The 12,384-nt window shown below is 37.5% G+C and overlaps 1 protein-coding gene across 3 annotated transcripts in view; it reads right to left on the reverse strand.

The window, feature by feature from the left end:
- Positions 1-12,384, reverse strand: part of LOC121904435 (EGF-like repeat and discoidin I-like domain-containing protein 3) — a 119,652-nt gene that overhangs the window by 49,138 nt on the left and 58,130 nt on the right. For all 3 annotated transcript variants that reach the window (XM_042422188.1, XM_042422190.1, XM_042422189.1), the window contains one exon: positions 9,740-9,853. In XM_042422188.1, coding sequence (XP_042278122.1) covers positions 9,740-9,853 — 114 coding nt within the window. The remainder of the gene's footprint in view (positions 1-9,739; positions 9,854-12,384) is intronic.

Below are 12,384 nucleotides of genomic sequence, written 5' to 3' on the forward strand. Positions count from 1 at the left end.
TCAGACATGGTCAATAAAACTGCAACTTCTTCAGTCTCTGCTGTTGTATCCTGTTACAACCTCCTATGGAGACCTTCTGTTTTAGATCATTATAGATTTGTTCACCCTGACTCCTGTTTTTATCACTATCAATGTTACTTCGATTCATCGCAAGATATTTTCTAATGTTTCCATTACGGCAAAATCCTTTTGAGTCACAGCAGTCGGTGAGAGGACTCTTGCGTGCCTTCATGCTGCCCACACCTAATGGATTAACAAGTTGCTCCTTCATCTCTTCCATCTGTAACAGAGCCCTCAGGCTTGCTTCCAAGGAGCTGAAGCCACTTCTAGACAGCATCGTCCTCAAGTCAACAAGCTTTGTAGCATCTTTAAATATCCCATAGGCTGCAACATTAAAGTGGAGAAGCATGACAGAAATATCTTTTCAGGCCAAAGTACTGTCCTTTCTTCTTTAAGCAGCTTGCATCCCTCTCTTAATCCTAATTGCAATGTCCAGGCACATCAAAAGCATTTTAATAGACATACCTGTGGTGAAAGGGATTCTGGCAATGTTTATCCTGTAGAGAATTTATTGTGCTGGAAAACAAGCATGTCTCTGTATTTCCATGTTTAAAAAAGGCTTATTGGAAAATCAAATAATAATAATAGAAAACACATGAGAAATAAAACAATGCAGAAACAGATGGAAAGTGGGAATGTATAATACAGAATGTTAATCGCAGTACATACCACAATATGCAGTTTTATTATAGGTCTATACGTAGGTCTAAAAACATAAAATTGAAAGTTGGCCCTCCTCTCCAGAGGTGATTTTTATAATTGCTCATTTATACATAAAACATCTGGTTTTCTATCAAAACCTCTCAGATTTTGTGAGATTCCATCAGCTCAGGACAGATTCAGTTAGGATGTGATATGCATGCAAATTGTATAGTTTGCGTCTACAATTATAAGATAACTCAGTCTGTGGAAAGGCATTATAATTGAAGAAAACAACCTAAATAGTTCAACTGAAGTTGAATTGTTGATCCAAACACTGTGGCATATTGCCATCACACATGAATCGGATGGGACTGCAGGTCTACAGAATCCTTCAGCCTGAATAAATTGTATTAAAGAGTTGTGAAACTGAACTGAAATAGTCTCTCCAATGGATATTATTCAAACCTAAAGTTGTAATGTGCAACGTATTCACTTAAAAATACTTAAAAAAAAACAAAACAGCTGAGAGGTGACAGAAAGTTGGTTTGAATACTGTTAATCAGTCTGGAGGCAAATATCCCCGCATCATTACGTTTCTACTAGCCCACATTGTCTCCTAAACATAAACGGCATCACAGCTGTATTGAAGATGTGCCGCAATAGTTGTGACAGATGCTCACGTTTTAATTAGTCTTTAAGCCAAGCGTATAGTTGACATAAATGGAAGGAATTATAGCCTAGCATTTTTTTTTGTTTTAAAACATCTTTCCTAATGAGCATGATTTGCAGTTATATAAATGCTGCATAGCTCTGCAGCTACCATCTTCTAGATTATAGCATCTTTTTCACTGAACGCGGAAAAGTGGCTTGACAGAATTTCAGTTATTTATGATCTGACCAAAAAAGATCAACATCCATCACAAAATATGGTGAAGAACAGCTGGCTAAATAGTCCCATGAGTCTAGAGGAAAACATTATGAGGAGTTTACTGAAGGTTGATGGCAAGACCGCCTGCATATAAACATAAAAACTACCTGAAAACAGTCTGAGCAATTTAATTTTCTATCAAAGTTGGAAGTCATGAAGTTGAATCTCAAGTGTGTAGCAAAATGGCATTTATACCCCACTGCCTTTTCTTACTTTGTAACAGCAATAAACAAATTGATGTGACAGTCAGAGGAAGTGGAGTGCACATTTTTTACTTTAAATAAGTTTAACCTAATTTATGATGTAAATGATATGGGAGGGATTTCTTTAAATGTATTCTTGTGCTGTTTATTTCAAATGACAACAGTTAGGCTATAAAAGAATACCAGTAAGATGACATAATTTATTACACCCATATGATTTTTCTTATTAGTTTGGTCACAGATGATTAAACAGCTATGTTTAAAAGCCTTAAAACCACAAGTGTTGGGCAAGCTGAGGGAACTTGGAAGTGTCCCAAAAGAATGAGGACATATCAAGCCAGGAGTTCAGCCAGAGGCACTGCTTACTCATGCCGGCTGAACTATAAGTGTCTGTGTAAACCAGCCTTCAGGGTAGGCCTGGAGCAATGGTCACCAGAAGGCTGTGATGCCTTCTACACCATTTAAGTAAAACACCTAAGTATTTCAAATCCAGCACTGACACACAGATAGACAAAGCACACACACACATACTGTACCAGCAGACAGCAGCGCTGAGAGCTGTGTGAAGACTTTCACCACCGAAGAAAGCAAAGAGTCAGAAAAGAATGGAACAGTGAAAACAACCCTAGCACGACTTATCCAGCTGCTAAAACAGCGGGGTTCTAGGCAACGGGGAGCCAGGGAGACAGTGAGTAATGTCTGAGGACCGTCCAGGGGGATCGACTGGAGGCTGGAAGAGAGCAAAGATTATCTGTGTGCATGTGTGTGTGTGTGTTCACTGAAAGAGATGTGTTTATGAATTCCACTATGGTAAATCACTCTCGCTTCACTAGTTCTTTCTTGTGTGTGACTCACCGTTTCCAGACTGATGAGAGGATGGTGTAGGTGGATGTGGTATTCTACTGCTGAAGCTCAGAGAAGCATCTGATTTTCTGATATCTGAGGGATGAACTTCATTCTATCCTCTTAATAAGTTTTACAGAAGATAAACAGTTTGGACAGTTTTGAGACACGGTAAACCAGTTTGAACCCTTAGGCTTGGAAAGATGGCAGCTGCTCTTAGCAGAGTGGGACTTTCCAAAACCAATATTTTGTTATAAATATATGGGTGCAGTAATCCAAGTTCCATTTGCAGCTTCAAATTATAGGATTAATATTTGATTGTTCATCGACTTGTTTCATTCTCTGACTTGTTTAAAACACGTGACACCACCTCCCTCATCCAAGGACATACAGTATGTGTTCATGCCTCTAACTATTTTTCCTTTTTAGGTCTGTCAGCAAGATGTCTCAAAGCTCAAATTTCCACTAAATGGACATACACATGCATGCCTTGTACCAAGGAACAATTGATTAAGTTTTAAAATATTTTTTTAGCCATAACTGTAAAATTAAATGAGCAATATTTATTTAAAATCCTAGGAGTATGTTTGCAGGCTCAGCAATAAATTACACTTTAAAATAAAGTGATATGAACAAGTCTCTTTATGCAACAGTAAGTTGAAGGAGTGCCATTCTCAAGTGATAAGAAAAAAGCATTCAATATGTTTTTTTTCAACCTGACCATCACATTTCTCTGATGAAAAGAATTTGTATTGTGTATGCAGGCATGCCTTCACATGTCGATCTAAGGAGGGTTAATTCAGCTGAGATTGATATTCTCCTGGCCAAATGTAAGAATGTAAAGAGTGCAAATCAATAAATAAAAAGTGAACTAACAGCAATACAACATTCTTGATTCCTGATTCAGGGACTCAGTGAACCTACAGATGCTATTCTGGCACAAGCACCAAATGGAATGTCACTGATTTAACTCCTGAAAGTGAAATGGACTATATGACATTAAGGCTGTGGTGCAATGTCGAATCAACACAGTATCATATTCGCCTCTGTGTTGTACCTCTTAGGCAGCTCTCTAGATATTCTATGTGGATGTTGTGGCAAGACACTGTTGCAACGCCGCAGTCCTTCTCACCTTGCGGCAATGATGGGCCACTCTTAACGAGCTGCCTGTCAGTCGTCCGTTAGAGCAGCAGAGGCAGCCAGCCCCTGGGCCTTGGCCTGCTGGCCTCTGAGCATACATCAGCCCTGCGACAGCACACATCAGTAACACCACCACTACCATGATGTGACAGCTGAATCCATCTCCCACAAGCCCTACCTACAGCCTAAACAAATTAGAGCCCCACTGAAATTAATGCCAGCACACCAATACTAATGAGCATGCAGCGGATGAGGAAAAGAATAATAAACACACTAGTCAGACATCAGCCATATGATCGAGATTCAACAGGTGACCAATGAGACTAAATGAAATGCACCTGTACATATTACTGCATGTATGAGTGTGTCAGCGTACATGTGTGTTCGCATGTCCATTTGCGGTCATGCATTTAAAAATGTGCAATCTGCAAGACGGCAATACATATTTTAATAAAAACATAACTAAGGGTGTGTGATATGATGATATTAGATCGTTAATGATTAAAATGTCTGTATGATCTGTCTTTATGCAGACTGTTAGTATCGTGCTACAGTGTACATTGTATCAGTTCAGCTCTGTGACAGAGTGCTGACAGCAGAGCAAACTATCTGCACAGTACACATCAGGAGCCCTGGTTAGCCTGCTACCAGTCCAAGCATCGTCACGTCGCCAGCTCACGAGTTAGCTCACAGATTTGATGCTTGGTAGCATGTGAAATTTACAGCAGTTTTAATGTCCTGCTAGGAAGCTTATCCGCTGCATATCATGTTAAACTGACAGCTGGGCTACAGGTAAATGCCACCGTTTAGCAGTTAGCTCGCCTGCTAACTGGTAGCACTCACTTCTGTCATGCCGCAAGCTAGCATGATGTTATCTCTGGTTTACTGTGTTGGTGCCTTTTTTTACAGTGCACATCCTGCTAGTTATTCACACAACATAAACTGTTTGCTTTCAGCCGTGAAATAAGTTTAGTTGTACTGTTAGTTTGGTTTCCCATTGCAATATCCATTTTAAACAAGGCCAAATAGACTGTCACTACTTTTTAATGAAACTTTTCACACCTGCCCTTATTTATTTATGGAATTGTTTGTGTTTTAATGTAATTTTGTGAGTCTTTCATGGGTATATGTTTTAATGTTGTTTGTGAGCCCCTAACCTAAGACAAATTTCTATCATGTGATAGACAAAGTTTTTTAACCTTGAATCTTTAGTACTGTTCAGTAACTTGCAAGATACATGAAACAGAATCCTGATAAGATCATGGATTATGATCCTGCCAGAAAAAAATTGTTATGATTTTTTTGCCATATCGCCCACCCCTAAGCTAACTATACTATACTCAACTGCATCATGAAAATGTAGGTTAATTTTCATGAGAGAGAGCCTTTGTTTTTTGGGTTTTTTTCATTTTTGTTTGATCCACAGTCACAGGGTTTTATCTGATGTTACAGGGTAGAAGTAAGTTTAAGGTAAACTTGGAGTACTGAATCGATTTTGCTTCTGCTCAAGGCAGATGTTCTACAATGAACTTGAGCTTTAAGATACTTTTGGGAAACAGGGCACTGAACAACCATCACCTTTCCTCAATATCGGATCTTTAAACTACCATTTAACCCGTATTAGTGTCTGAAAATGTGAATTTCTCTGGACGATTACAGCTCTGATTCTGGTAAGTGACACATATGATTCTTCTTTTTCACTTCTCGCTTTCCATTGGATGAAGGGAACCAATACTGAAGCCAATGTAATTATTTCAGTAAAACAGTAGAATCACTGAACAGACAGGAAATAGCAAAAAGCTCACTGCTGCTTTCACATAATATTCTCACAATGATTTCTGGTATAGTACGGCCAGAGGATGTACAGCTGCATAATGTGCAGCAGCCAGCGTGTGTACAAGACTAGCCCACACACAACGTGGGTTGAAGGAACACGTCAGAGGAGATGATGAGTCCTTGCATAAAAGTGCATTCTACTTTTTCCAGTGAATTCTATATTCATTGGGGACCTGACTGCACTTAAGTCTGCAAAATAATCAACAAATAACACATTTAAACTGATTTTGATTTTAAGCATTCAAGATCAACACTTCCAATAAATTGTCACTGGGAAGCCTGGTGACAGTAACCAAATAATAATAATAATCCTGTCAGGTATCAGGCAGATTGAGCTGTGGGTTTGGGAATTTTAAAGGTCAATGATACCACTTGCAGGAACAACTACAATTTTGTCACTTAAAGGGGACGTATCATGCACATTTCCAGGTGTATATTTATATTCTGGGGCTCTACTGGAATTTCTTCGCATGATTTACAGTTCAAAAACTCAAAATATTGGTCCTTTATACAGCCCCTCAGTTCAGCCTCTGTGAGAAACAGGCCGTTTTAGCTCATGTCTCTTTAAGGCCCCCCTCCTGATGAGCCCACTCTGTTCTGATTGGCCAGTTTCTGGAAGCTACCTCTCCGCAGACTTTCGATGGCTCGGAAGGCTACGTCAACAAACAGGAGTAGTAGGATTTCACTTCTTTTTCGTCATTCTTTACTGAAAATTGAAACTCAAATATTTGAGTGACATGATAGCAGTAAAAAATAAGCAAAAATCACAAAAAGCATATGTCCCCTTTCATACGTAACTTAATATATTATAGTCATTGTGATGTTTTCATTGTTGTTTTGAAATGGATTATGACAATTTTTATAACAGTTATTCATTTGTTGTTTTTCTGTGCTTGTTCCTTCTGCTATGGTAATTCAGTCTCTCATTTCACAAAGCTTTCTTTTTTGACATTGTACAGCCTTGTCAGGAATCATACAGTGCCATCCAAAAGTATTACGGCAGAAGTTTGGCTCTACTCCAGCACACTAGATTTCCAATTAAACAAGCTTTAGGGGTGTCTGGGGTTGTTTACATCCATAATGGGCTAACAGTGTAGGACTTATGGCCCTTTTTACCTTCAGGGGATGCGTATAAATAGGGCTAAAAAAATCTTCAGCACAAAATCAGCACTTTAACCTTGTGGTCAATGTTTCATTTCAAATCTAATGTGTTGGAGCACAGAGCCAATACAAACCATTCTAATACTTGTAGACTGCACTGCAACTTTGATAATGATGAGCTGAATTAATGGTTGTGTAACCTGCTGTACAAATATTGAATTTATATGGGAAAATGGAAATGAGCATCATTAAACAAATAATGGAGCTTAGCATATGTTCAATCAGCAAGCCTACTTCATTTCTAAATCATTCTCCTCCAAGTTTTTCCATCAGGCGGCTGAACCTCTTGACTCGTCACTATTCAGAAATGTCTCTCTACCCTCTTTTATCTTTCCAGTTTACAAAAGCAACTATAGCACCTGTTTTTGGTTCACTTCAACAAAGCTCTAACCCTTCCAAATTTTCTCTCTTTCTAGACTTGTTCAAACTGCCAAACTGCAGTAGACTTGTCTGTTTATGAACAATTGCTACACCTAAATTAGAAAATCTGATGGATTCATTTGTGAGTAGAAGTGCAGGGGTGGCTCAGGGCTCTGAGTCCACTGATACTGTACATTAATCCTAATATGTTCCTAGACTGAGTAGACAAAAAAGCATAATAAACACATGAAGCCCCTTTGAGCGCTCTGGCATTTTGCAAAAAAGAAAGCCTCTTCTGATAAGATGGAAGCTCTCTCTTTCTGTACAGCCACTAGGCAAAAAGAAAAAAGAAGGAAAAAAAAGAGGTCTACTAAGCACAAAGTGGCTGTGACTCCTCAGCATTCAAATGTTTCGATATTTTTTCTTTGTTCTTATGCTTTAGGGTCTATTGTGTTTGTATAAATATGCAACATTTGAGCATGTTTTCTATTAAAATAGTGCAAGGAGAAAATTGGATTTATTTTTACGATGTTAATGAAATTTAAATAAATGAAACACAAATCACATATTCAGGTTGTAGCTACAGGATTTGAACATCAATTATTCAAAGTTGCAACAGATCTCAATGGATGTATTTCAGGATAGAGGATGTCTTTAAATTCAGAAAAAATTAATGCCGTGTGGAGTATGAGGTTCACTTATGGGTGGCTTTGGACTCCAGTCCTATGAAAAATAAATTATGGCGCCATATATTTAAAAATACATAGGAAGAATGTTGGTGTATGTGTGCACTTTCACTGGAATCCGTCCTGTTCAGTATACCCTGTATGTATTTTAAGGTATAATCAGAGGTGGACTATTTAAAGGGGACGTATCATGCAATGTACAGGTCTATGTTTATATTCCACAGCTCTACTGGAATATGTTTACATGATTTGCAGTTCAAAAAAACTCCTTATTTATCTTATACTGGTCCTTTCTGTAGCCCCTCACTTCAGCCTCTGTCTGAAAGAGGCTGTTTCACCTCCTGTCTCTAACATTAATCCTATCAACTGGGGTACCCACAGAACTCAGAGGTGTACTTTTTCATATCTTACAGGTGCTTAATCCTACCATTCTGATTTTTCATGACTTTGTCAATCAATTTGTTCCTAATGACTTCATATCATTGTTTTATCATTAGTCATTTTGAAGGCTTTGTGGAAAGATTGTACTTTGGATAAAAGCTGCAATTTGTATAAAAGAAAAGTATATATTTTCATTTTACATGGTATGCAAATTAACTGTAACTTTCCTAAAATAATAATAATGATCAGTTTTTTTTTCAGATGACATTGATTACATAACTATTAATGTTTTGAGAAGAAATAAGTTAACATTTTGCTATGATGGTTGTTTCTTACAGTAGTTTATTCTTGTGATCTCCAGGGACCCCAGTTGGTTGTCCTTGTATATTAAATATGTTGGTAGGATGAAGGTTAAGGTCCCCCTCCCCATGAGCCCACTCTGTTCTGATTGGTTGGCTTCCACAGGCTGCATCTTGGCTGATTTCTGGCGGTTCTGGAGACTACACACAGTAGTAGGATTTCACTTCTTTTTCTCCTTCTGTACTCAAAATATAAACTTCTCAAATACATTTGTACATGTTTGAGCCAAAATCCGATCCGAAATATAAAAGTGGACAACACAAACAACCTGTCGAACCACCTTAGCAACAAAAGCTATGTAACAGACGGCCGTTTGTAAGCATCTACGAACAATCTGATGTCTTCATGAGGAGGAATTAGAGGTAACATTGCAAACAAAGTGTTCAGAGCAGGCTTAAGTCCTGGCTTTTGACTTAAAGGGAACATTTTTACATACATTCACCTCATGTTTTGGACCTTTGACCAAGTTGGTCATGGACATTTGACATTAAAACATTATAACAATAACAGAAAATCACAAAAAGCATAAACACAACACACTTTTGTGCATTTATATAAAAAAAAACTAACACAAGTTGTGTCAGACACAGTATTAACTAAAAGCGTTAAGAGTTTTCAATGACAATTTAGTTTTGATGTCTACTTCATTGAAAGATTTAGTCCTCTACCTGCAATAGTGAAAACTGAGCACATGGTGGCTCCTACACATATCCATCGTCAACTAATGTAATTAATTAGACTGCTCACCCTCCCATCTAACATCTGACTCCTTCAGTAACAATGAGAAAACAGGCTGTGATGTACAATTTTCTGAGGGACTTGTTGAGAAAGAAATTACGTAAATTATGATCAAAATCACTGCTGATAACAGCAAAAAAATGTCTTCAAGATTTAATAAAATGATTACAATAATGTGTAACTTCTGAAACATTATCATCAAAGCATAGTATATTATCCAATGATGCATGGTTAGATGTTCTTCGTGGGAATTAGCAACAAACTGTCTGTGATCGATCGGTTCGCTCGGCTAATACTACCCGCTGTGCAATTACCTGCAGCATCAGGTGTGCTGTAAAAAATCAATGGATAGTTGTAAAAGAGTTAAAAGACAAACATAAAAAAGAAGTATGAGCACTTACTGTATTGACAGTTCCTCCCCATGTACTCCCCCGGGCATTCGCAGGAGTAGTTGGCAACCAGATCTGTGCAAATGCCCCCATTCTTGCATGGGTCCCTTTCGCATTCATTAATATCTGGAAGAGCCAAGAAACAAAAAAAGGTGCATTCATTTATTAGAAGGAGACATGTAGGCAATTAGGAAGACCTCATTCTCATTAGAATGCATTGGAAGGGAGCATGTATTGAATGTGTGTGTTACTTGATTCTTTCTGCCCATAGAAACTCTCAAAAAGACACTTGTTTCTTGAAACTAATAAATCAAATAGTTCCTCAGGAGACCAGTAATGCTAGAACACAGGCCAAAGTTTTGAAATGTTAAGAATAATGAACAAAGTGTACTTTTTTTGTTTATATATATATGCTTAGTAAGTTCTACAAAGCTGAGTGAGGAAAGTGATTATCCATATACAGACATACAGCTGTTTTTAGATGCTAAACACCAAGATTCCATTGGTCCACATTTAAAGTGCCACACTAAGGTTGTGCGTGAGGCTTTCTGTTTTTTTTTTAAACTTTTTTAAAAAAATTTTTTTACAGCAATAATGTAGTCAAATCACTTTAAAAAGTATTGGGACTACAGTACCAACAATCTTCTACATTCATTATTCAGAAATTTGACAGGCCTCTTTACTTGAATCGCTGATCTTTTTGTTGAACATTAGGGTATTTAAATAATATTTCCTGACATTTTTACTTGTGTGTGAATAATGGATGGTTGAAACTCCAAAAGCATCCTCTCTACAATCATTTTTCAAGTTCAGAAGCAGATGAGACTTTTTTTTTTTTTAGCAATATGCAATAACACAAAATTTTGCACCACTGATGATAATCTGTATTAGGCTGTATTATTAGTCTCCTCATTCCAGTATTATAGAAACACAAACATAAGAGTCAAATAGGGTAACAACCAATATGATTAATTGTCACAGAATGATCATCTGCTGTACAGTCACTTTTTTATGTAATTATTCTCTGAAACAGCTCTTCTCTGATTTATTCAGCGAACCAATTACAGAAGGTGAAAGACCCCTACCCCAACCCATCACACCAATTTGCACTCTGTTCCATTTTAAGTACAGTTAAAGCAAAGGAGATTATTGGGGTCGTTTAGAAGGGGAGGGAGGAAAGGGATTGAACTGTTGAACAATTTTGAACAGATTTCTAATGATTTCCAAACTTGCCTATGGCAGCTACACAAATTTTAATCCTCTAAAACATACCCTGAGTCGTCAGTGACTCATAGGTACATTTTGGCTCCATGAATATGTAACTAGGCTTGAGATTTGGAAAGCTTAAGAAAGTGAAACATGATTAAAGTAAAGTCTGTTACGGTGCTTCATTGCTCTGAGATTTTATCTATAATATCTATATTAGTCACTTGGGCACATTTGCAATATCTATAAATATATCTTTTTTCCTGTGGATGTCTTATATTCCAGATAAATACAGTCATGGTCTTCACAACATAATGGTCACTGAGGTACAGTGGTGCTATCTTTAATCTGAAGCAGAGCAGAATACTAAAAAAACAGACAAATAAATAAATAAATAAAGTGAAATAAAAGAAAGGGAGAGAGGTGAGAAATGTTTTGTGATTCACCCAAAAATCCATGGGTTACCTGCAAGACAACTATATTTAGTTCAGAAGATGTTGATGAAATTGGGCTGTAAAACCTCTTCCCTCAATACAATTAAAAAATCATACAAGTTGAACTTGAAACACACATTTATTTTGTTTTTGTTTATGTTATGCACAAGGAGATAAGTTGCTTGTTTGTCATCCTGGGGGGGTGTTCCATCAAACTGGCTAACGGGATAGCTTGGCTTATTTCGATAAGCCTCGTTAATTTAAGTGAGAGTTCCGTTCCATCACTGTGGCTTATATGAGTCCCAGCTCAGTAACCATGGTAACTTAGTCAGCAGAACTAGTCTGCTCTGTGGCAGGCTTACGGTCAAGCTTAACTCAGCTGCATGTCAAAGAATGTCCGACGGACAGAAACAGACTCTCAAAAGACGGTTCCATCAAGTGTCTTTTCGCACTTGCAACCCTTTTATTTAAAAGCTTAGCATTTATAATTTAGGAAATAAAAGTGTGCCAGCGTTATTTTGAAGTTATTTATTTATTCATTCACTGATTTTGTTCAAGCTGTGAAGACAAAAAGAAAAATAAATAAAGTCCAAACTATGACCGTCTGCTGTGTTTAAATGTATACAGTGGTAACTGCTTATAGTGATCACTGTTACAGTGATCAGCTGCTTATATGGATCAAAAAGCTCTGGGACCAATATAACATTTATGCTGTTTAAATATGACTATCACTTGTAGAAATCAAGCAGTCTGCCTACAGTATTCATTTTGGGTCTCTTCATACATGACAATATATGGAAAAACATTTTAAACTACGTAAATCTATTTTTGTCCTTTACTCCCATGATAAGCGGCTGCTGCTGCATGCACACTGAAATCATGACAGAGACAGAAGGTCATTTTCTCTCCCTGAAACATATGACTATGGGGGGACTTTAGTAAATTTCACCACTTTCACCGCTTCAAAAATGTGCACACTGCGTTTGAAACAGCTGTACTGTATTTTGAAACAGTCAT

This window comes from Thunnus maccoyii, chromosome 9, assembly GCF_910596095.1.
Source record: "Thunnus maccoyii chromosome 9, fThuMac1.1, whole genome shotgun sequence".
NCBI lineage: Eukaryota > Metazoa > Chordata > Actinopteri > Scombriformes > Scombridae > Thunnus > Thunnus maccoyii.